Source organism: Spinacia oleracea, chromosome 3 (genome assembly GCF_020520425.1).
Source record: "Spinacia oleracea cultivar Varoflay chromosome 3, BTI_SOV_V1, whole genome shotgun sequence".
Lineage (NCBI taxonomy): Eukaryota > Viridiplantae > Streptophyta > Magnoliopsida > Caryophyllales > Amaranthaceae > Spinacia > Spinacia oleracea.
In genome coordinates, this window is record NC_079489.1 from 158,238,108 (window position 1) to 158,265,153 (window position 27,046).

Sequence of the window (27,046 nt, forward strand, 5' to 3'; positions counted from 1 at the left end):
GGTGAACTTGGTGTAGTCCCCTCCATTAAAGGACCAATAGCCCTGTATTGTGATAATAACGGAGCTATTGCACAGGCAAAAGAGCCTAGACACCACCAGAGAGTCAAGCATGTACTTCGTAGATTTCACCTTCTACGAGAGTTCGTTGAAAGAAAAGAAGTCGAGATAAGCAAAATTGGAACTGATGACAACATATCAGATCCATTAACTAAACCTCTGCAGCAAGCGAAGCACAACTCGCACACTGCAGCTATGGGAATCAAGCATATTGGAGAATGGCTTTGATGTCTCTGTTTAATGTTTTAAAGTTTTACAGTTTAAATCTTTGTAAAACATTATTGGTTAATCATTCACAATAAATGAAAAGAATTCATTTTTCCATTTAATTTGTGGTTTATTAAATGATGAGTCCCTTCAATTTGACGATATATTCAAGATAGACTGTCAGGACCAGTCCTGTGACTAAGAAATGTCTATCAAGTGAACTTGAATGTCAAATGTTGAAAATGGTCCCTAATCGAAGTTTTCTATAAAATTGGACGCATAGAAAACGTTAGACGATTAGAATGCAAGATGACTAGTAGTTCTGTTTCTTGAACTATGTGGACATGGCAATGTCATAATCATTTGCATAGATACTTACTTTGGGAAGACTAGTATCGGACAAGACCTATGAAACTTTACTGTAAGAGATGAAAGTCTGTCATAAGTAAATTTCATTAAATTATTAGACACTAAATCCTCAATACCTGAGTGATTTGAGATTACTTGTTTGAGAACTGGTTGCTTTGACGTTGACCAACCGTCGCACCGTAAAAGGAGGCTATAAAGGCAACGCTCAGGTAATCACCTATCAAACGAAGTCTAATCTCAAGATCGCAAGATTGGGATTGTCCTCCCATAAATCGGGATGAGATGCTTAAAAGTTGTACAAGGCCACTCGGAGAGCTAGAAACTGTGAAATGCATGGCCGTGCTCGGATGAATCATAGGCTATGATTATCTGTTTATTTGATCAGTTGAACTCTGAAACCGAGGAACACCTCTGGACATAATAAGGATGACAACTCTTACCTTATGTTCAAGAGCAAGCATCGAGCGACAAAGGAATTAGGAAATGCACACTTGTCCCTAAGGACAAGTGGGAGACTGAAGGAAATAATGCCCTTGGTCCAAGTATGCATTCTATGTTAAGTCTAATAAATGCGGTTCAGTATTAATTAACAAGTTAATAATTCAGTGAGATCAAGTGAGCTGAATGCCTAGCTAGAGGCCGCTTCAGTTCAAGTGGAATTAATGATATTAATCCACAGCTTACTCTTGACTGAACCCGTAGGGTCACACAAATAGTACGTAAACGGATCAAGTATTTAATGGCATTAAATACTCTATCTATGGATATTCGGAATCGACGGATCTTGGTTTCAGTGGGAGCTGAGATCGTCACAGGCAAGAAATGAATACTCCGGAAACGATGATATTGCCGGAAACGGAAATATGGATCGTATCGGAAATATAAATATTATCCAAGTCGTAGATGTTGCCGGAAACGGAAACATGGTACGTATCGGAAAATATTATCGGAAATGGAAATATTACCAGAATCGGAAATATTGCCGGAAACGGAAATATTGTCAGAATCGGAAATATTACCGGAATCGGAAAATAATTCCGGAAACGGAAATATTAAATATTTGTTCGAAACGGAAATTAATTCCGGAATCGGAAATGTTAAATATTGTTCGTATCGGAAATGAATTCCGGAATCGGAAATTTAATCGGAAGCGTATCGTACGAATAAGCATCGGACGAGGCCTGCCGGACGAGGCCCAGCACGAAGCCAGGCCATCGCCCAGCAAGCCAAGCGCGCCGCACAAACAGCCACGCCAGGCCCAGCGCAAGGCCAGGCCCAGCAGGCCGTGGAAGCGCGCACAGCGCGCGCAGCGCGCGCGGGAGCTGCGTGGGCTTGCAGCTCGCGCAGGCCTAGCTGCGTGGGCTGCTGCTCGTGCGCACGCATGGGCAGCCCATCGTGGCTGCCGTGTGTGCGTGTGTAAGTGTTTGTGTTCGTGCACGTTTCCTAAAACGTGCAGAGTTCGGTTAATGATTAAATTCCTAATTCTATTTGATAAATTAATTAAATTAGAGTTCTTGTAGGATTCTAGGTTTAATTAATTTGTATCTGAATAGGATTCCAATTCCCTTTCCATACCCCTATAAATATGTGGCCTGGGTTCACAATTTAGAACGAGTTTTCAAAGTATTCAAAGTGAGTTTTTGAGAGAAAAATTCAGCCACACATCTTGCTCAAAAGTGCCGAAAATTCTAGTACCTTAAGGGCGATTCTAGTTGGTCAATCTTAAGGCGGATCCGGACGTGCTGTGGACTATCTACGGAGGGACGACACTTGGAGTCCTAAAGACTTGTTCTGGTTCGGTTCGGGCGCAGCTAGGGAGGGCACGCAACAAAGAGTATGCATCTAAATTATGCTATATGATTATGTGTAAATAATATGTAATCCTGGGTTAATGGTTGTTTCCGCATGATTTATGTAATATCATATGTATCATAACCTAACATATTCATACCTCGCAATTAAGAGAGTATGTCCTGGATAAGTTGCACGTGCATGTTGCAACCGTATACCATAAGAAGAAAGACCGGTGAAAATGTTAGATATCAAAGTGCATAGTACGCGAACAAAGGATGTTCGCGTTTTTTTTACCTTGTTTCCCCTTATGTTATTGCTTTTTACTAAATTGCACTTAAAGTTTAATATCTTGCATACTTTGATGTGTAAGATTTAGTGAAGGAAGTAAAGGTTTAAGATTTAGTGAAGGAAGTAAAGGTTTAAGATTTAGAATTAAATATCAAGCATGATTAGTCGAATTATTTTACGTATGTACTTTTAATAGGGCGGGGCGGATGCGGATGTAGGTACCTCCATCCCCATCCCCACCTAAAATTTTCATTCCCATCCCTACCCCATCACCCATGGCGGGTACAAAATTCATCCCCATCCCCGCCCCAACGGGTATAAACTAAAATCCATCCCCACCACTCAACTGGATATCCATCCCCTTTTTATACCCACGACAATACCCGCCAAAATTTTCTTATTTAGTAAACATTTGTCATACATACAGAGTAATGAAAGTTAACTTTAGAAGAAAAAACATACCTTATGACTAAAGTAACATATATAATCGAAAAAAATACCGTCATAACAAAAAAATCCAAACAAAAAACTTAAAAATCTCACCTAAAATAATATTATCACCTAGACATGCAAATAAATCCACACTTACCCCATCACGTACCCATGACAGGTATGAAGCGGGGAGAGTGGGGATGGGGCGGGGCAGGCGGGGATGGGGTGGGGCGCACGGGAATGGGTCGGGTTCAACACAAAATCCACACCCGCCCCATCACCTATGGAGGGTACGATTTTTATACCCATCCCCGCCCCATCACCCGCCAAACCTACCTCCATTCCCGCCTACTTGGGGCGGATGCGGGGCGGGTCTCCCAGGAAACCCGCCCCACTGACATCCCTAACTTTTAATTACATGCATGCTATCAAGTGAATACATGTTGTATTTTTAACTACAATAATGTCAAGTCTTACAATATGTTTGTGCTCTTAATTACAAGCATGTTAGTAATCTTGTTGCGTACTCTTCATTACGTGAATGTCAAGTAAAGTTAATCATATCTTGTACTCTTAATTACAAACATATTAAAGAAGTTAGGCAAGGTTTAAATTATGCCTTATGGCATAGCTCTTATGCTAACTTAATCATGTTGAGCCAATGAGGATTTATTAATTAAAGTCAAGTGTTAGTGTGTAAGTTACTGATTTTAGTATTCCTGAAGATTTTGTTCAACCTCTTTAAAATTTTATTAGTGCTAGTTTTATTAAGCACCGTTAATTAGATGGGGCTATGACTTTGGTTCAACCTCTTTAGTTCCTCCATTGCGGCTACTTGCAGAGGTAAGAAAACTAACACCTCTTTAAAAGTTTTGGCTCTCTTTCAACTCCAGTTCTTTGCCTCTGTCTATTGTCTTTTGGCGTTGAACTAGGAACTCCTCAATCTTCAAAGACTGACTCTCTTCAAGAGAGAGCTTGATCTTGTTACTTTCCAACTGTTTGCACTACAAGAATTTGTATCTTTAACGACAACCTAATTACGACGGGTCGAAAATCCCGTCGCAAAAGCCTTTTGCGACGGGGCTAACAACCAAACAATGACGGGAATAACCGTCGCAAATGTCTTTTACGACGGGTTTACGACGAATTTACGACGGGATTTCTATTAACGACGGCCCTCTTTTATGACGGGTTCGCGACAGGAAATCCCGTCGTTAATCAACGATTATTGGCCTTTCGCGACGGGATTTCCCGTCGTTAATAGTAAAATTTCTTGTAGTGTTGGCTACAAACCCCCTAAATGCATGACTTCTGTGGGTAGTGTGAGCCGGAGTCATGTGTCATCTACACATTTCTTTGAACCCTTCATCATCCGCAAGTTTAGCCATGATGAAAATCTTTTCATCCACCAACCTATCAGAACATTTCATTAGCCGCTGCAATATCATTGATTTTCTATGTACACGGGGAATTCAAGGTCAACCATAACACACACATTATTATCAATAGAATCATGTACAAAAGCATAATGTTCTTGTTCGAGCTCGACTGTGTTGGCTTGGTTTCCTTCATTGTTGGAAAACATGACTTCTTCCTTGTATATGGCATCCTGCATATGATTTCTAAAATAAAGACATTTAGAAGTATAGTGTGTGAAATCATTATGCCATTTACAAAAGACTTTCCCTTTGGTTTCTTCCGGTGATTTGGTTATTTTTCTATTATTGACCTTTATCTTTTTATTCATGAATAAGCAATCTACTATTACATTTAAAAGGTGGACCTGCAATTAATTAGGGTAGGTCAAACTCGATTGTCATGCTAAAATCGTAATCTTCAGCGCCATTGTAACAAGCTAAAACACTGAAGGGGAAATAGGGCCTACGATGTCTACGTCAGTATTGCTCTTGATATAGGGACAACTGACGGGGTGCTAGTCAATACTTGGGAACAGTTGGAGCCTAAAACACTGTTTTCCTTGAAAAATAATAAAATATTAAGGCAGATATTTAATAAGTCGGTCTATCCGGTCGAACCGTTAGTCCAGCCGGTTAGACCGGAGTGTTTGGGGGGTGAGTTATTAGAGTGGCTAGATGAGCAACCTAAAGACTCGGTCATCTATGTCTCCTTTGGAAGTGGGGGCACCTTGTCAAGTCAACAAACCATGGAGTTAGCTTGGGGTTTAGAGATGAGTCAACAAAGATTTATTTGGGTGTTACGTCCACCAATTGAACATGATGTAGCTGGGGCCTTCGTCCATACAATGGACGGTCTGTTAGGTTATGATACATATGACATTACATAGATCATGCGGAAACAACCATTAACCCAGGACAACATATTATTTACACATAATCATATAGCATAATTTAGATGCATACTCTTTGTTGCGTGCCCTCCCTAGCTGCGCCCGAACCGAACAAGAACAAGTCTTTAGGACTCCAAGTGTCGTCCCTCCGTAGATAGTCCACAGCACGTCCGGATCCGCCTTAAGATTGACCAACTAGAATCGCCCTTAAGGTACTAGAAAATTTCGGCACTTTATGAGCAAGATGTGTGTTTTAATTTTCTCTCAAAAACTCACTTTTGAATACTTTGAAACTTGTTATAAATTGTGAGCCCTAGCCTCATATTTATAGGGGTATGGAAAGGGAATCGAAATCCTATTCAGATACAAATTAATTAAACCTAGAATCCTACAAGAACTCTAATTTAATTAATTTATCAAATAGAATTAGGAATTTAATCATTAACCGAACTCTGCATGTTTTAGGAAACGTGCACGAACACAAACACTTGCACACACACGCACGGCTGCCACGATGGGCCCCATGCGTGCGCGCGAGCAGCAGCCCACGCAGCGCCCGCGCGCGCTGCGCGCTGCGCGTGCTGTGCGCGCTGTGCGCGCTGCGCAGCCTGCTGGGCCTGGCCTTGCGCTGGGCCTGGCGTGGCTGTTTGTGCGGCGCGCTTGGCTTGCTGGGCGATGGCCTGGCTTCGTGCTGGGCCTCGTCCGGCAGGCCTCGTCCGATGCTTATTCGTACGATGCGCTTCCGATTAAATTTTCCGATTCCGGAATTCATTTCCGATACGAACAATATTTAATATTTCCGATTCCGGAATTAATTTCCGTTTCGAACAAATATTTAATATTTCCGTTTCCGGAATTATTTTCCGATTCCGGTAATATTTCCGATTCTGACAATATTTCCGTTTCCGGCAATATTTTCGATTCTGGCAATATTTCCATTTCCGATAATATTTTCCGATACGTACCATGTTTCCGTTTCCGGCAACATCTACGACTTGGATAATATTTGTATTTCCGATACGATCCATATTTCCGTTTCCGGCAATATCATCGTTTCCGGAGTATTCATTTCTTGCCTGTGACGATCTTAGCTCCCACTGAAACCAAGATCCGTCGGTTCCGAATATTCATAGATGGAGTATTTAATGCCATTAAATACTTGATCCGTTTACGTACTATTTGTGTGACCCTACGGGTTCAGTCAAGAGTAAGCTGTGGATTAATATCATTAATTCCACTTGAACTGAAGCGGCCTCTAGCTAGGCATTCAGCTCACTTGATCTCACTGAATTATTAACTTGTTAATTAATACTGAACCGCATTTATTAGACTTAACATAGAATGCATACTTGGACCAAGGGCATTATTTCCTTCAGTCTCCCACTTGTCCTTAGGGACAAGTGTGCATTTCCTAATTCCTTTGTCGCTCGATGCTTGCTCTTGAACATAAGGTAAGAGTTGTCATCCTTATTACGTCCAGAGGTGTTCCTCGGTTTCAGAGTTCAACTGATCAAATAAACAGATAATCATAGCCTATGATTCATCCGAGCACGGCCATGCATTTCACAGTTTCTAGCTCTCCGAGTGGCCTTGTACAACTTTTAAGCATCTCATCCCGATTTATGGGAGGACAATCCCAATCTTGCGATCTTGAGATTAGACTTCGTTTGATAGGTGATTACCTGAGCGTTGCCTTTATAGCCTCCTTTTACGGTGCGACGGTTGGTCAACGTCAAAGCAACCAGTTCTCAAACAAGTAATCTCAAATCACTCAGGTATTGAGGATTTCGTGTCTAATAATTTAATGAAATTTACTCATGACAGATTTTCATCTCTTACAGTAAAGTTTCATAGGTCTTGTCCGATACTAGTCTTCCCAAAGTAAGTATCTATGCAAATGATTATGACATTGCCATGTCCACATAGTTCAAGAAACAGAACTACTAGTCATCTTGCATTCTAATCGTCTAACGTTTTCTATGCGTCCAATTTTATAGAAAACTTCGATTAGGGACCATTTTCAACCTTTGACATTCAAGTTCACTTGATAGACATTTCTTAGTCACAGGACTGGTCCTGACAGTCTATCTCGAATATATCGTCAAATTGAAGGGACTCATCATTTAATAAACCATAAATTAAATGAAAAATGAATTCATTTCATTTATTGTGAATGATTAACCAATAATGTTTTACAAAGATTTAAACTCTAAAACTTTAAAACATTAAACAGAGACATCAAAGCCATTCTCCAATATGCTTGATTCCCATAGCTGCAGTGTGCGAGTTGTGCTTCGCCTGCGGCAGAGGTTTAGTTAATGGATCTGATATGTTGTCATCAGTTCCAATTTTGCTTATCTCGATTTCTTTTCTTTCAACGAACTCTCGTAGAAGGTGAAATCTACAAAGTACATGCTTGACTCTCTGGTGGTGTCTAGGCTCTTTTGCCTGTGCAATAGCTCCGTTATTATCACAATACAGGGCTATTGGTCCTTTAATGGAGGGGACTACACCAAGTTCTCCTATGAAATTCCTTAGCCATATAGCTTCCTTTGCTGCTTCATGTGCAGCAATGTACTCCGCTTCAGTTGTAGAATCCGCAATGGTGCTTTGCTTAGCACTTTTCCAGCTTACTGCTCCTCCGTTGAGGCAGAAGACAAACCCAGACTGTGATCTAAAATCATCTTTGTCGGTTTGGAAACTTGCGTCCGTATAGCCTTTAACAATTAATTCATCATCTCCACCATAGACCAGGAAGTCATCTTTGTGCCTTTTCAGGTACTTCAGAGTATTCTTGGCAGCAGTCCAATGCGCCTCTCCTGGGTCTGACTGGTATCTGCTCGTAGCACTGAGTGCGTACGCAACATCCGGGCGTGTACATATCATAGCATACATTATTGAACCAATCAATGATGCATATGGAATCCCATTCATTCGTCTACGCTCATCAAGTGTTTTTGGGCACTGAGTCTTGCTTAGAGTCATTCCATGAGACATGGGTAGGTAGCCTCGCTTGGAGTCCGCCATCTTGAACCTATCAAGCACCTTATTGATATAAGTGCTTTGACTAAGTCCAATCATCTTTTTAGATCTATCTCTGTAAATCTTGATGCCCAATATGTACTGTGCTTCTCCTAGATCCTTCATCGAAAAACATTTCCCAAGCCAAATCTTGACAGAGTTCAACATAGGAATGTCATTTCCGATAAGCAATATGTCGTCGACATATAATACTAGGAAAGCAATTTTGCTCCCACTGACCTTCTTGTATACACAAGATTCGTCCGCGTTCTTGATGAAACCAAAGTCACTGACTGCTTCATCAAAACGTATATTCCAGCTCCTGGATGCCTGCTTCAATCCGTAGATTGACTTCTTTAGCTTGCATACCTTTTTAGCATTCTTTGGATCCTCAAAACCTTCAGGCTGTGTCATAAACACAGTTTCTGTTAAAACGCCGTTTAAGAAAGCAGTTTTGACATCCATCTGCCATATTTCGTAATCGTAATATGCAGCGATTGCTAACATTATTCGAATAGACTTTAGCATTGCAACTGGTGAAAAGGTTTCATCGTAATCCACACCGTGGACTTGCCTGTAACCTTTTGCGACCAATCTAGCTTTGAAAACTTCAAGCTTCCCATCCTTGTCCTTTTTCAGTTTGAAAACCCATTTGCTTCCAATGGCTTGGTAGCCATCTGGCAAATCGACCAAATCCCATACTTGGTTTTCAGACATGGAGTCTAATTCAGATTGCATGGCTTCTTGCCATTGCTTAGAGCTAGGGCTCGTCATAGCTTGTTTGTAAGTCGCAGGTTCATCACTTTCAAGTAATAGAACGTCATAGCTCTCGTTCGTCAAAATACCTAAGTACCTTTCCGGTTGAGATCTATATCTTTGCGATCTACGCGGGGTAACATTTCTAGATTGACCATGATTCTCACCAGATTCTTCTAAAGATCTCTGAGTTTCATCCTGAATGTCATCTTGAGCATTCTCTAGAGTTTGTTGTTCGACTCGAATTTCTTCGAGGTCTACTTTTCTCCCACTGTCATTTTGGAAATGTGATCCTTCTCCAAAAAGACACCATCTCGAGCAACAAACACCCTGTTCTCAGATGTATTGTAGAAGTAATACCCCTTTGTTTCCTTTGGATAGCCCACAAGGATACATTTGTCAGATTTTGGATGAAGTTTCTCTGAAATTAATCGTTTGACGTATACTTCACATCCCCAAATCTTAAGAAAAGACACATTTGGAGGCTTTCCAAACCATAATTCATATGGAGTCTTTTCGACAGCTTTAGACGGAGCTCTATTTATAGTGAGTGCAGCTGTATTTAGTGCATGTCCCCAAAATTCTAATGGAAGTTCGGCCTGACCCATCATTGACCTGACCATGTCTAGCAAGGTTCTGTTCCTCCGTTCCGACACACCGTTCCATTGTGGTGTTCCAGGAGGAGTCAATTCTGATAGAATTCCACATTCTTTCAGATGGTCATCAAATTCATAGCTCAGATATTCACCGCCTCTATCAGACCGCAGTGCCTTAATCTTCTTGCCTAATTGATTCTCTACTTCACTCTGAAATTCCTTGAATTTGTCAAAGAATTCAGACTTATGCTTCATTAGGTAGACATAACCATACCTACTGAAGTCATCAGTGAAAGTGATAAAGTAGCTGAAACCACCTCTAGCATTTGTACTCATTGGTCCACATACATCTGTATGGATTAAACCCAATAGTTCATTTGCTCTTTCTCCAACTTTAGAGAAAGGTTGCTTTGTCATTTTGCCAAGTAAACATGATTCGCATTTACCATAATCCTCTAAGTCAAATGGCTCTAGAATTCCTTCCTTTTGAAGTCTTTCTAAGCGTTTCAAGTTTATATGGCCTAATCGACAATGCCACAGATAGGTGAGATCTGAATCATCCTTTTTGGCCTTTTTGGTATTTATGTTATATACTTGTTTGTCGTGATCTAATAAATAAAGTCCATTGACTAATCTAGAAGATCCATAAAACATCTCTTTAAAATAAAACGAACAACTATTGTCTTTTATTAAAAAGGAAAATCCCTTAGCATCTAAGCAAAAAACTGAAATGATGTTTTTAGTAAGACTTGGAACATGGAAACATTCTTCCAGTTCCAAAACTAGCCCGGAGGGCAACGACAAATAGTAAGTTCCTACGGCTAATGCAGCAATCCGTGCTCCATTTCCCACTCGTAGGTCGACTTCACCCTTGCTTAACTTTCTACTTCTTCTTAGTCCCTGTGGATTGGAACATAAGTGTGAGCCACAACCTGTATCTAATACCCAAGAAGTTGAATTAGCAAGTATACAGTCTATAACGAAAATACCTGAAGATGGAACGACTGTTCCGTTCTTCTGATCTTCCTTTAGCTTCAAGCAATCTCTCTTCCAATGCCCCTTCTTCTTGCAGTAGAAGCATTCGGATTCAGAAGTGGGTTGACTGACCTTCCTCTTTGCAGATTTGGCGCCAGTTTGCTTAGTTGGGCTGGCCTTGTTGCCACCTTTCTTAGCATTCCTCTTCTTTCCAGATTTCTTGAACTTGCCCCCACGCACCATAAGCACATCCTGCTTATCACTTTTGAGCGTCTTTTCAGCGGTCTTCAGCATACCGTGAAGCTCAGTGAGCGTTTTGTCCAGACTATTCATACTGTAGTTCAGTTTGAACTGATCATACCCGCTATGAAGAGAATGGAGGATGGTGTCTATAGCCATTTCCTGAGAAAATTGCTGATCCAGCCGACTCATATTCTCAATGAGTCCAATCATTTTGAGAACATGTGGACTTACGGGCTCGCCTTTCTTAAGCTTGGTCTCAAGAATTTGCCTATGAGTCTCGAATCTTTCGACTCGAGCCAGATCTTGGAACATGTTCTTCAACTCACTGATGATTGTGAAAGCATCTGAGTTGATGAACGTTTTCTGCAGATCCGCACTCATGGTGGCGAGCATTAGACATTTCACATCCTTGTTGGCATCAATCCAACGATTGAGGGCTGCCTGAGTGACCCCGTCGCCTGCAGCTTCGGGCATCGCCTCATCTAGGACATACTCCTTTTCTTCCTGCATAAGAACTATTTGCAAGTTCCTTTGCCAGTCAAGGAAGTTTTTCCCGTTCAACTTCTCCCTTTCGAGAATTGATCGAATGTTGAATGAATTGTTGTTTGCCATATTAAAAACTACAATTGAAAAGAATAAACAAATAAATAACCATTCACAGTTTCTCTTAATAAACTTAAATTCTAGCATACATGCATAATTCAATGTTTATTAAGCATTTTATTCAAATTATGTGTTCCGACAGGTGTGAATAAAATGATTCCAAGATCCTAAAATCATTGAAGAACTAAGCACAGTTTGTCGACTTAATCCTAGAACATCTTAGGTAAGCAAAAGCCTTTTGCTAATAGTCTAGAAACTATTCTTGGTTGATAGGTACGTCTAAGAACTTATTAGGTAAACCTATCGAATTTGCCACGACATAAAAGGACTCCTTACTTATATCGTTGAGTTTCACCAAAACTAACATGTACTCACAATTATTTGTGTACCTTGCCCCTTTAGGACCAATAAGTAACACCTCGCTGAGCGAAAACTATTACTAGATTGATGTAAAGGATATCCAAGCAAGTGTATATTTTGGCATGGCACCTTTTAACTCAATTTTTAAGTTTGGAACTTAAGGCTCTTACTATGTTGGTTAGATTTTAAGTGAACTAAAATCCTTAATCATGCAACATAATCAAGCTTTTGATCTCATGCATTTTAAGACATATTTAAAAGCAATAAATAACTTAAAACATGCATAAGATATTTGTGATCTAGTATGGCCCGACTTCATCTTGAAGCTTTGACTTCAAAGTCCGTCTTGAAAATCTCCGTGGGAGGCACCATTTTCTTCAAATAGGATAAGCTATAACTAATTACAACTATTTGATGGTTCGCAGACCATATTTGAATTGAAAAACAACTTTGGTACTTTAGACCAATTACATTCAAATTAATGGTACGCAGACCATATTTTCTATCCTATTTGGGCCATACTAGTCACTTCATAACCTGCAAAACAGTACATATACAATATATACCATTCACCCATTCATTATCATGAATGGCCCACATAGCTGGTTAGTAAAACACATTATGCATCACGTAAACATTTGCAGCAATTAATCAAGGGCACCAATAATCTACCAATTATTCAGTCCTTATTAATTCTAATCAAGTTGTTTTAACCTTAAGGATTTGTAGACCTAATCAAGAGTTTATGACTAAAAAACGCTCCCACTTAAACCAATAAATTTATATGCTTTACTAATTTTAAACATAAAAATGTATTTCTAGTCCAACCGGAAACATACAAATTTAATTAAAATTTAAAGCTCATATCAATTTATAATTGAATCCAAAAGTTTAATTTAATTCAGTCGTATTTAAATTAATTCATGATTTTAATTTTAGTAAAATAATTAGAATAAATAAAATTTATTATAATTACAATATTCAAAATTAAAATCCAAGAAAATAATTTAAATTATTAATTTTAAAATTAATTAAAATTACGTGAACTGAAATTTTCAAATTAAACATTCAAAACGATCTTTAATCGTAACGCAAACACCCTACGCGTTGCACGCCCATGGGCCGCACGCACACAGCCATTGCTGGCCATGTGCGCGCAGCCCATGCGCTCGTCGCATAGCTGCTGCATCCCCATCGCAAGCCTCCGCACGCATTGGTGCTCGCTGCGCGCGCCAGCGTTCATCGCACGCGAGCTATCGCTCGCAGTGCGCGCGCGACATCGCTCGCTGGGCGCGCGACATCGCTCGCTGGGCGCGCGACATCGCTCGCTGGGCGCGCGACATCGCTCGCTGGGCGCGCGAGCCATCACTCGCTGGGCGCGCGACATCGCTCGCTGGGCGCGCGAGCCATCGCTCGCTGGGCGCGCGACATCGCTCGCTGGGCGGGCGACATCGTTCGCTGTGCGCGCGAGCAATGCTGGGCGCAGCGCTCGTGGCACGCGAGCTTGCGCTCGCTGCGCGCGAGGCTGCGCGCTCTTGTGCGAGGCAGCGCGCGTTGTGGCGCAGCTCGCTTGCTGCCCACACGCGACTGCCTTGGCTCGCCCTTCGCCCATGCCCATTCGTCCATTGCTCGTGGCACACGACACAAGGCAGGGCTGCTGCCTTGTGCTCGTGCACTACGCCCTTGCTCATTGCATTCGTGCCGCACGGGCGACGAGCTCCCTTGCTCGTCGTCGCATGCCCGCATTATACAACACCCCTTAAGGGTAACACGAAGCGTCCATTGCTTCGTGCGTGCAAGTTTTATTAACGAATCGCATAAAAATTTAAAATTTATATTTAAAATTAATGACAAATTAATAAATAATATTAATTTCATAATTTTAGGGCGAAAAATCGAAAATTTATTATCCAATTGATTTCCGATTGTTATGGATTCAAGTCTAGGTCATAAAAATTTAAAATTTATCATAAATTTACAATTTTTATGGTGGTTTTTAATCATAGGTTTCTAATTAAATTACAATTAATTATGAAAATCAAATTAATTCTAAATTATTCTAATTTTCAACAAATTAATCATAATTACAAATTAGATTGCATAATTAACAAGACTAGGCATTCAAACTTGTTAAACATATGCAGTAGGTCAATCAAAAATTCAAGATTTATCAACAAGAATCGCAAATATTTAATTTAACATCTTAAATTTACGAAATTTTGCATTCGAAAAACTAAAACCTTCGAAAAGTCATAGTTAGGCTTCGAATTTGAGAATTCTGGGTTCGGCAGAAAAAAATTATTTTTGTCAAAATTTTAGAATGCCTTTTACATGCGGAATTGACACAAAAATCACTCAATTCGGATGAGTAACGAAGAAACTGCCGAAAAACTGCGTACGTATAATTAAATAAACGCAATTTGCAATTAATTAACAATTACGAAAATTAATCACCCCTTTTAATTCTTGCAAATTTGTAATATTTAACCATGTTCATGCAATTTAGATTATGAAAATAATAAGGGGCTCGTGATACCACTGTTAGGTTATGATACATATGACATTACATAGATCATGCGGAAACAACCATTAACCCAGGACAACATATTATTTACACATAATCATATAGCATAATTTAGATGCATACTCTTTGTTGCGTGCCCTCCCTAGCTGCGCCCGAACCGAACAAGAACAAGTCTTTAGGACTCCAAGTGTCGTCCCTCCGTAGATAGTCCACAGCACGTCCGGATCCGCCTTAAGATTGACCAACTAGAATCGCCCTTAAGGTACTAGAAAATTTCGGCACTTTATGAGCAAGATGTGTGTTTTAATTTTCTCTCAAAAACTCACTTTTGAATACTTTGAAACTTGTTATAAATTGTGAGCCCTAGCCTCATATTTATAGGGGTATGGAAAGGGAATCGAAATCCTATTCAGATACAAATTAATTAAACCTAGAATCCTACAAGAACTCTAATTTAATTAATTTATCAAATAGAATTAGGAATTTAATCATTAACCGAACTCTGCATGTTTTAGGAAACGTGCACGAACACAAACACTTGCACACACACGCACGGCTGCCACGATGGGCCCCATGCGTGCGCGCGAGCAGCAGCCCACGCAGCGCCCGCGCACGCAGCGCCCGCGCGCGCTGCGCGCTGCGCGTGCTGTGCGCGCTGTGCGCGCTGCGCAGCCTGCTGGGCCTGGCCTTGCGCTGGGCCTGGCGTGGCTGTTTGTGCGGCGCGCTTGGCTTGCTGGGCGATGGCCTGGCTTCGTGCTGGGCCTCGTCCGGCAGGCCTCGTCCGATGCTTATTCGTACGATGCGCTTCCGATTAAATTTTCCGATTCCGGAATTCATTTCCGATACGAACAATATTTAATATTTCCGATTCCGGAATTAATTTCCGTTTCGAACAAATATTTAATATTTCCGTTTCCGGAATTATTTTCCGATTCCGGTAATATTTCCGATTCTGACAATATTTCCGTTTCCGGCAATATTTCCGATTCTGGCAATATTTCCATTTCCGATAATATTTTCCGATACGTACCATGTTTCCGTTTCCGGCAACATCTACGACTTGGATAATATTTGTATTTCCGATACGATCCATATTTCCGTTTCCGGCAATATCATCGTTTCCGGAGTATTCATTTCTTGCCTGTGACGATCTTAGCTCCCACTGAAACCAAGATCCGTCGGTTCCGAATATTCATAGATGGAGTATTTAAAGCCATTAAATACTTGATCCGTTTACGTACTATTTGTGTGACCCTACGGGTTCAGTCAAGAGTAAGCTGTGGATTAATATCATTAATTCCACTTGAACTGAAGCGGCCTCTAGCTAGGCATTCAGCTCACTTGATCTCACTGAATTATTAACTTGTTAATTAATACTGAACCGCATTTATTAGACTTAACATAGAATGCATACTTGGACCAAGGGCATTATTTCCTTCACGGTCAAGATCAAACCATAACCCAATACTTGCCTCCCGGGTTCATGACCCGGACCCGCAACTCGGGTAAGGTGATCACCATGTGGTCGATCCCCACAAACCGAGATATTAGACCACCCGTCAGTTGGAGGGTTTCTGTCACAGTGTGGTTGGAACTCGACCTTTGAGAGTCTGGTCAACGGCGTGCCTATGATAGCATGGCCTCTGTACGCACAGCAGAACATGAACGCGACGTTGGTCGAGGAGGACCTCGGGGTGGCGATACGACCGAAGGTGTTGCCAACGAAAGGGGTTGTGGGTAGAGAGGAAATAATGGAGATGATAACCAAGATTATTGAAGATGATGATGGGGTTAAGATGAGAGTTAGAGTCAAAGAAGTGCAAGAAAATGCCATAAAGGCTTACACTATAGAAGGGTCAACTTGGAAGTCATTTGAATAGGTGGCTAATAATTGTGAGAAGAGGTTAAAAGAACAAGGGAAATTCCCATTAGTACACTTGTACTATTGGCTTCTGCTAATGATACACTTATTTTTAATTATAATTACCAATGGTACACTTAAGGTATCGACTTCCTTATTACCATGACTTATTCCATTAAATATTTAAATGTGGTTAACTGGGTTAAAACTTAAAAAAATAAAAATAAGTAAATCTCACATTTTCCTTGTTAGTACACAAGCTGTTTAGGAGTACGTACTTGACAACATTTAGCAAAAAAATCCAGCAAAAATGTGTGTTATGTTTTACAAAAATAAAGTCTCAATTAACCATAAAATTAGATTTTTGGTTGGGATTGTGTCGGTTGAGTACTAATTTGAGAGTTCACTTGTTGTGATTCTCTTGTTGTGTCTTCCCCTTTATATATGGACCTAACGTTTTAGGTGTGTTGTCTGCTGCTCTTGCTATTGCTACTACAAATTCAGCGACTTTTGCCGCCTTTTCAGTAGCTTTCAGATTTAAGTGTAGACTGTGTTCAGTTTTATTTAGGTTTTTAGATGATAAAGGAAGAAGAAAGGAACAAAGAGGAGGAAGATGTTTTAGGGTTCTGTTTCAAATTAAAGTGTTATGTTTTCTTCATTTTATTTTTTAACCAATGGTTAACTATAGTGAAAATATCTAATGGAAAAGTTTATCGTAATAACATTATAGGTGTATTATTGGCAAGTCAATTTTTATTGAGTGTATCGTTGGCAGAAGTCAATAGTACAAGTGTACTAATGGGAATTTCCCAAAGAACAAAGAGCCAACGCAACTTAATTAGGCAAGTAGGCAACTAGCTAGCTGGTTCTGCATGTTGCATAGTTTACGTTACATTAATTTATAGTTTGAAATTGTCTAAAATAAATAAATAGTTTGAATCAAACTTAATTTTTAGGATTTGTTAAAATGAACCGTAGGTTACGGGTTAACGACGAAATTTTCCATCAACAACGACCCCCCTTTTATGACGGATAATCAATGATTATTGGCCTTCGACGACGGGATTTCACATCGTTAATGGTACAATTTCTGTCGCTAAAGACCAATAATCGTTGATTAATGACGAGATTTTTTTGTCGCGAACTCGTCATAAAAGGAGGCCGTCATTAATGGAAATTTCGTCGTTAACCTGTCATAAAAGATATTTGCGACGGTTGTTCCCGTATTTGTTTGGTTATAACCCCGTCGTAAAAGCATTTTACGACGGAATTTTTGACCTTATTATTATGTTGTCATTATAAATACAAATTCTTTTGCTGAGTTATCTTTGACTCTTTGAGGATGTGCTTTCTAAATCGGTGAAATGAATGTTTAAGAAATAATCGTCCCACTATGCTTGTGGCTAAACCTGGAAAATCGAAATCATTATTTATTTATTTTTTGAGGGGACAAATCATTACTAAATTAGTTTCATGAAAAACATTAAATAATCTCTTATATTCAAGGGCCTTGAAGTTTTTTATTATTACTTTTAATTATCAAATAGTAACTTTTTTAAAATACAATCAGATGAATCTAACGTAACAACATCTTACATGTACATGAATAATTTCTTATTAAGTATAAAATATGACAAAAAATAGTTTGATCGAGTAAGTGAAAGGGACAAAAGTCAAAATATGTCAACAGAATAGTAACTACGGAGTAATATGCTAGCCTTACTAGGTAGGTGAAGCATATTTTCATAGTAAAAATATTGCATTGATAATAAAAATATTTTGATGACGCATTGCCTACGTGGCGCCTATGTGTACCTTTTAGAATCCGATACATAGGAATGCGACAACTAAATGTTATCGCAACTTACGAGTTTTATAGCTTTTATCATCACCCTTATTGATGAGGTAATCGGATTCGAGTTGAATTTGTCGGACTTTACACAAACTTCACCTCGTACAATCGGATTTTCAGTTTCTTCGGATTCGAAATTAGTTTTTTTTTTTTTTTTTTTTTTTCGTTTAATCGAATCGGATTTGTGCTGAATTATATTACCATCTCTAATCGGGTTGTTATCAATTATTGTGATAGTTTTATTCACGTTTTCACAACAGTATACGTTATGACAATCAATTTATTAGGTCAATGCATGATCATGATATTACGTGTTCACGTTGATATCTGACACCGTATTATATAATCTATTTGATCACATGTACATGATTAGTATGAGTAGTTTTTATATAGTTTCACAAGAGTGTTACTTCATCTATTCCACAAATATTACACCATATTAGACTTTTACACTATTAACGTTATGTCTTTGACCATCTTTTGTAATATATACGTAAGAAAATATGTAATCATTTAGGATCTTGTTAGATTCGTTTCAATATATATACTTTCCAAATTTCTAAATATTATTTTTTTATGATTTTTAATTATGCATAATTCGAGAGATTAAGAGTCAAAGTTGTGTGTTCGGAAGCGTAAAGTCAACATAGTGTTATGTTTAAGGAACGGATGAAGTATTATCAGTATTACTACGTAGTATTATTTTTTTTGATAAGAGGACTAAAAACCAAACAAAACTAGAAAAACCTTAAAAACGATGCCGAAGAAAAACCCGCCTACACCGGGCAGACGAAGCCAGGGAGTGTGCTGGAAGAACCGTCGATCAAGAAACCTTACGAATGAAAAACGCACCTGGATCCCATGCTGCATTACAGAAGCGGATTTCATTTCGAAGAACGTAACCCATATGGACCATATATACCTATGTACTTAAAAAGCGAACCCGTAGTGGATTAGATGTCATATGTCATCCCTCATTTTATCCATCAATTTGGTTTTTTTTCCCTTCAAATTTTCCTTTTGATGTTTACTACTCTGTATATTTCACAGCTCTAACGTCACGCACGTGGTAGTTTTCTAAGAAATTACTCGTTCACAAACGAGACCTTAAATCGCAAGAGATCAGCCGTCCCTAAGAGCGTACCCCGGGCCCTAAACACCTTAATCGCCCTACAAGATAGGATGTTATTACTTGTTTGCCATTAGCATCAATGATATGCAAATTCGATTTTTTCAATTTTTTTTCTCCCAATTAGCCGCCATGTCCAAAAGTCCACCATCATCCCACCATTTTCCATCACATATGTATTTTTATATTACAATAATACGTGCTTAGAGAACCAATATAAAATATTTTGATTGGCTATTTTTCACTTAATATATACATATTTTTCATTTAATTAGTTCACAAAACAATGTTAAGATTACAAAACATTTCAATCTCTAAACATCTCCCATCAAAAACAACCACATTAATCTCAACATGTTTTCTCTTAATTTCATCTCTTCTAATCTTAATTAATTACCCATCAACAACTAACACATTATTATCAACATTGAGTTTCCAATTTTTCTCCCCATTCTCAAACACTACAAACTCTTTTGCTAATAATAGTAGTAGTAATGTTGATTATACACCTTCAAATAAGAAAATTCATACAACTAATTGTGACATCTTTGATGGAAGATGGGTTTACGACGAATCGTACCCGGTTTACGGCCCGTCGTCGTGCCCGTACGTCGACCACCAATTCAGTTGCTTCAACAATGGCCGCCATGATCTTGGTTATTTGAAGTATAGATGGCAACCTTATGGGTGTGACATTCCAAGGTATACTCTTAATTTCTTCCTTTTTTCTTTCCATAAATGAAATCATTGTTGGTTTTTAATTTTTGGATTTATGATTTAATTTGAAAAGTCAAATTATTTAAATTGAGTCGTGAACTGAAAATAGTCATACATATAGTAATCATATTAATCTTGAAAACTGATAATAAAAAACTGGAAACTAATAAGAGTACGTTTGTTCGGTATTGATTTTTGTAATTTCTTCCTTTTTCTTTCCATAAATGAAATCATTGCTTGTTTTTAATTTTTGGATTTATGATTTAATTTGAAAAGTCAAATTATTTAAATTGAGTCGTGAACTGAAAATAGTCATGAACTGAAAATAGTCATATAGTAATCATATTGATCTTGAAAACTGATAATAAAAAACTGGAAACTAATAAGAGTTTGTTCAGTATCGATTTTTGTTTCCAGTTTAGTTAAAACCCACAATATGAAAGTAGTTTTCAGTTTTCAAAATTAACATGATTATTGTAAGTATGATTAGAGCAACTCCAATGGTTGAGAAAATTGACTAGCTTGCAAATATTAAAAATGTTAAGCTAATAGCTAGATCATTGTTGCACATTTCCTAAATTAGCTTTGTTTAGTAAAATATCTTTGTAGAGCTAATTAGCTTGAAAAATAGGCATGCACATATTTTGCTTGAAAACGTAAAATAAAATAAAATAATACTCATTTAGCAGTCACAATTCTATTTTCGGACGTATTTTTTAGGAGTCACAATTCCATTTTTGGTAACTCTTACACCTACTCACCAATTGTTTATTTATTTTTTTAATTTCTTATGAGTCCACTTAAATCATAAAACATTTTCATTTTTGGTAATTTTTACACCACACTTGTTTTTTGTTTTATTTTTATTGTCAACTACTCATTATTATATCAAATTCAACTATGTTTTTTTAATACTTGTGTCAGTCAACATGTGACTCCTAAAAAACACAGGAGGGAGTAAGTGAGCAATAGCCAACCAATGGAACAACAAATAGCTAAAAATTGTATAGCTTAAAAAAGCTGAGGTGGCATTCTAAGCTATAAAATGAATTAGCCAACCATTAGAGTTGCTCTTAATTTTTAATTAGTTCATGATTTAATATAAAACATATGACTTATAAAACCCAAAAAAATCAAAAACTGAAAATTGGCTGTGATATCGAACGAGCTCTAATTTTTGTGGTTTCCATAATTTTTTTAGTTTTTAAAAACACATAATACATGAAATAATAACAATATTAATGGGTTAGGATTAGAGCTGTCAAAAATCGACCCGACCCGAAAACCGACCCGAACCCGACCCGAAATTACTGGGTCCTGAACAAGATTTTGTGACCCGTAACCCGATTTTATCCGAACCCGAACAACCCGAAAAGGAATGGTTCAAAACCCGACCGAACCCGTTTTAGACCCGACCGATTGAAAATCATTGTATTTATAGTAATAAATGAGATTATGAGAAAATTTAAGCATAAAAGACACGTTGTTTTTACTATTGTTCTGTGTAATATGATTTTAATTTGAATTATACGCCATTTTATGATTGAATTTGACAAAATATAAACTTTCGTAGGAAAATTTGTTAACTTGTGCCAATATTTTGTATATTTTTCACCTAAATTAATGAAAATATAATGCGCGTTTTAAAATCTCTCAACCCGTTGGGTCGACCCGAACCCGAAAGTTCTGGGTCTTGAACAAGCATTTGTAAACCCGAACCCGAAATTGACCGACCCGATTCAACCCGAACCCGAAAGTAAATTTTTACAACCCGACCGACCCGTTTGACAGGTCTAGTTAGGATTGTCAGGTTTCGGTTTAATGATTTTGAAAGTAACATGATTTACTCCCTCCGTTCCTAAATAAGTGTCACTTTTGGGCCTCGGCACGGTGCTTAAGAAAATTGTAAAGTGTGTAAGAGTTAATGATTGAGAATGTTTTTTTTTTGGAAAGGATAAAGTAGATAATTGTTTAATTGAACAAAGTACAAATAAAAGTGTATGTGGGGATTGAAAAGTGGAGAAGTGTAGAATGTGTAAGTAAAAGTAATTATGATTTATAGAAAAGTGGGAAAAGTATATGGAAAAGTGTGAAAAGTGTATGAAAAAGTGGGAAAAGTACATGTTCAAAAATAGAAATGTGACACTTATAAGGGAACGCAAAAAATGGAAAAGTGACACTTATTTAGGAACGGAGGTAGTATATCGAATCAAGAACATAAAATGTCATACATATAGCAATCACGTTGATTTTGAAATCTGGCAATAGAAAAACTGATAACGATTATGGTTTTTCTATTTTTAATTTTTCAGAAAACAGAAAATGGAAGAAAAAAAAAAAGATTCCGAATAAATCTGATGATTTTATATCAATAAATGTAAAATAACCTTCGTTGAACTTATCTTTGAAAGTAAGTAACTAAAATTAAGTAATCTTTTGGTAAATGTTTATGACAACAGAGAAAGTAGATTATTTATTATTATTTTTTATTGTTCTTATTTTAAATTAATTAAATTAGCAGATAATTGAATTTTTGCTAATTATTTAACTAGGTTTGATGCAAAGAAGATGATGGAGATGTTAAGAGGGAAGAGATTAGTATTTGTGGGAGATTCACTAAGCAGGAATATGTGCCAATCTTTGATATGTCATTTGATGGAATTTGAAGGGCAAAGCTATAGAGATGGCTCATTTTATAACTATTATTTCAAGGTAAATCTTTTATACGTAATTCTTGCATTATTTTGGATACGAAAATGATGACATGACATGCTTATGTGTCATGATTTAAATCGGAAACTAAAATATTTAATTTATATAACCTATTCTACATGTTACAAAAAAAGTAGAAAAATCTTAATATTCTAATTTGTTTTCTTCTTCATATCGACTACCTTATTTACATACGGAGTATTTTCATAGTAAAAATATTGCATTGATAGTAAAAATATTCTGATGACGCATAGTCTACGTGTCTTCTATATGTACCAATTAAACTCCAACACATAAGATTGCTACAACTAAATGTTATCGCAACTTGCGACCTTTATCATCACTTAAAATCAAAGAAAAATTTACTAGTACTATTACATAAGGAATGTCGTATATAATACAGTACTTCGTATGAATTTACGTGGTCGATATGTAATAGTACTAGTAAATTGGATCTTAAAATGTAAAAGGATTAACGTGACTTATATCGTAAATTAGAGGGAGAATATCGTGATTTGACGGTTCCTTAATCTTGATTGGTGTTCATTTTTGTCGTGATTTGTTTTTTCCTGAATCTTGATGGTGTTAATTTCTGTCGCGATTTGACTTTTCCTAAATCTTGATTGGTGTTAATTTTTGTCATGGTGTTAGGATTATAATTGTAGCATATCACTAATCATAGCACCCTTCCTAGTCCAAGAACATAGACTTCCAAATAAGAAAGGAACATTGAGGCTTGACACTATGGAAGCTACAATCTCAAAGTACCGCGACGCCGATTTTCTCATCTTCAATACGGGTCATTGGTGGAATCCTAACAAGTCTGAAAACGGGTATGAATGAAATTACTCCCTCCATCCCATAATAAAGCATTTTAGAGTTGTACTTTGAGACAGATAAGACCTTGTTCTTTTGGAATTATAATGCCTTATTTTCAGGAAAATTCAGTTCAATTAATTTAATTTCTGTTTAGTTGAATTTAACTATTATTTATGAACATTAATCAACTTAATTTTAATTCAGATAATTTAACTTTATTTCAGTTAATTTGATTTCAACTCAATTCAATTCAATTCAATTTAATTATATTCACATTATTATTATTATTATTATTATTATTATTATTATTATTATTATTATTATTATTTTGTTGCAGGGAGAATATGTAAATTAGTTTTTTTCTTTTTTTGCGCGCAGGAAGAATTTTTACCAGGAGGGTGATGTTGTACACAGCAACATGACCGTGGGAGTAGCATACACCAAAGCATTAAAAACTTGGGCAAAATGGGTTGACACAAATGTTAACACTACCAAAACCCAAGTCTTTTATAGAGGTTATGCTAATACTCATTTCAGGTAATTAAGAAATGCTTTAACTTCAATAAAATTCTTAGAATTTCGAATGTCCTACGAGTATTAATTTGTTTTCAAAAGGTCTTGTATGCACAACCATGATAATTTTTACCCATTTTTTATAACTTTTACCTAGTTTTTTTTATAACATTTAATATGTTTCAATAATATGAAAAAATTGATTGATAAACATTTTAAAGGGCTAAATGAATAATTTTATACATTATTAGTAATTTTAAAGAAATAATTTTATTAAAATGAAAAAAATTATCACAAAAAAATACGTAGTAAATAACTTTTACATATATAAGGGTAACTTTTAAGCATTCTGATTAATTTTTACTTCAGTATACAATAAATATCGTTACACCACTTATAAATAAAATTTTGTGATTTGTTTTTTTCTGATAAAATTTGATGTATATATAGGGGATGAGATTGGGATACAGAAGGGACTTGTCATAACGAAATCACACCAATAACAGATGAGAATTTGTTAAAGTGTTGAGATAGAATTAGGAAGTTATAATTCTATCATACTACATTACTTAGTATTAGAGTATACTACATTACTTAGTATTAGAGTTCACGTTATAGTTTACTTCCTTATATGTTTTCTAGTGAGATTAGGAAACTATATAATATATATATTTGACGCTTATCAATGAGAAGGACAGGAAATTAAACTTTAAACAATATTTATCTTGGTATCAGAGCTTTAAACAATATTTATCTTGGTATCAGAGCATTTTAGGGTAACTTAATTTTAAGAATTTTGAGTTAACTTTACTCCAGTATACAATAAATCTCGTTACACCACTTGTAAATAAGAATTTGTGATTTATTTCTGCATGTATGATAAATTTGATGTATATAGGGGAGGAGATTGGGACACAAAAGGGACTTGTCATAACGAAATCGAACCAATAACATATGAGAAGTTGTTAAATCCATATTCATGGTAGCGGTAGAGGTAGCGTTTGGGTAACTTTTGTCAAACGTTAAAATTAGTAGCTTTTAAGGTAACGGGTAACTTTTGACAACCTTATAATAAAGTTTTAAATAATATTCTACCTTTTATTTTATTTTAGAATATCAACCGCTACTTTTACCGAACACACATATCAGTTAGTTGTTATTTTGACAGCTAACCGTTACCCGCTACTATTCACCTCTGGCCGCTAATTTTGCCGAACAGAGCCTTAAGCATTTTGAGTTAACTTTTACTTCAGTATACAATAAACATCGTTACAACACTTGTAAATAAGAATTTGTGATTTGTTTTTTTTGTATACAGGGGAGGAGATTGGGATACAAAAGGGACTTGTAATAACGAAATCACACCAATAACAGATGAGAAGTTGTTAAAGCCATATTCATGGTTAATGCAAACTCTTGAAACAGTAATTTCAGAGATGAAAACACCAGTAATTTATTTGAACATTACCAAATCGACTGCTTATAGAAAAGATGGTCATCCATCTTGGTACCGCGGTGGCAAGTTGAGGCGAGGAGGGATACAAGATTGTAGTCATTGGTGTCTTCCTGGAATTCCAGATTCTTGGAACCAATTTTTGTATGCCTCTTTGTTATTCTCCTCAAAAGGGGCCAACATGACAAGTTAGGTCCCGTTCGGTATCATATTTTTGTTTTCTGTTTTTCAAAAAACTAAAAACCAAAAATCGAAAACCATACAAAGTAGTTTCCAGATTTTGTTGTCAGATTTCAAAATCAACATAATTACTATAGATATTACTATTTTTTGGTTTCTGATTCAATCTAATTCATATGACTTACAGAACCAAAAAACCAAAAACTGAAAACTGACAGTGATACCGAACGAGCCCTTAATTACTACTTCCTACGCTTCTGAAAGTTCTTTACGCTTTGAAATATGTGTCCAAAGTATGAATATTTTGACCGTAAATTATCACTATTATATACTGAAGGAAATAATGCCCTTGGTCCAAGTATGCATTCTATGTTAAGTCTAATAAATGCGGTTCAGTATTAATTAACAAGTTAATAATTCAGTGAGATCAAGTGAGCTGAATGCCTAGCTAGAGGCCGCTTCAGTTCATGTGGAATTAATGATATTAATCCACAGCTTACTCTTGACTGAACCCGTAGGGTCACACAAATAGTACGTAAACGGATCAAGTATTTAATGGCATTAAATACTCCATCTATGGATATTCGGAATCGACGGATCTTGGTTTCAGTGGGAGCTGAGATCGTCACAGGCAAGAAATGAATACTCCGGAAACGATGATATTGCCGGAAACGGAAATATGGATCGTATCGGAAATATAAATATTATCCAAGTCGTAGATGTTGCCGGAAACGGAAACATGGTACGTATCGGAAAATATTATCGGAAATGGAAATATTGCCGGAATCGGAAATATTGCCGGAAACGGAAATATTGTCAGAAACGGAAATATTATCGGAATCGGAAAATAATTCCGGAAACGGAAATATTAAATATTTGTTCGAAACGGAAATTAATTCCGGAATCGGAAATATTAAATGTTGTTCGTATCGGAAATGAATTCCGGAATCGGGAATTTAATCGGAAGCGTATCGTACGAATTAGCATCGGACGAGGCCCGCTAGACGAAGGCCCAGCACGAAGCCAGGCCATCGCCCAGCGAGCCGCACGCAACGCACGCCTCGACCAGGCCCAGCGCAAGGCCAGGCCCAGCCAAGGGCGCGCGCGCGCACGCAGCACCGCACATGGGCTGTGCGCTTGTCGTGGGCCGCAAGGCCTGCGCGGGTGCACGGCTTGTGCGATGCGTATGCCGGAAATCCTAATTCTATTGGGATTCGTGCGAAGATTAAAATCCTAATCTTATTAGAATTGCTTTGTTATTTAGAGTCCTAATAAAG

The 27,046-nt window shown here is 37.4% G+C and overlaps 1 protein-coding gene and 1 pseudogene across 2 annotated transcripts; both read left to right on the forward strand.

Moving 5' to 3' along the window:
* Window positions 1-3,318: 3,318 nt before the first annotated feature.
* LOC110775104 (anthocyanidin 3-O-glucosyltransferase 5-like) lies at window positions 3,319-16,560 on the forward strand (annotated as a pseudogene).
* A 2,955-nt stretch (window positions 16,561-19,515) lies between these two features.
* Window positions 19,516-25,935, forward strand: LOC110775105 (protein trichome birefringence-like 4). 2 transcript variants are annotated; one of them, XM_021979713.2, is made up of 5 exons: window positions 19,516-20,077; window positions 22,645-22,804; window positions 23,456-23,637; window positions 24,002-24,160; window positions 25,035-25,435. In XM_021979713.2, the coding sequence occupies exons 1-5, from the start codon at window positions 19,662-19,664 to the stop codon at window positions 25,120-25,122; spliced, it is 1,005 nt and encodes a 334-aa protein (XP_021835405.1). In that variant the 5' UTR covers window positions 19,516-19,661; the 3' UTR covers window positions 25,123-25,435. The 2 variants fall into 2 exon arrangements, with proteins under 2 accessions (XP_021835405.1, XP_021835404.1); XM_021979712.2 differs by lacking the exon at window positions 25,035-25,435 and adding an exon at window positions 25,455-25,935 and having other exon boundaries at window positions 19,523-20,077.
* Window positions 25,936-27,046: the final 1,111 nt, after the last annotated feature.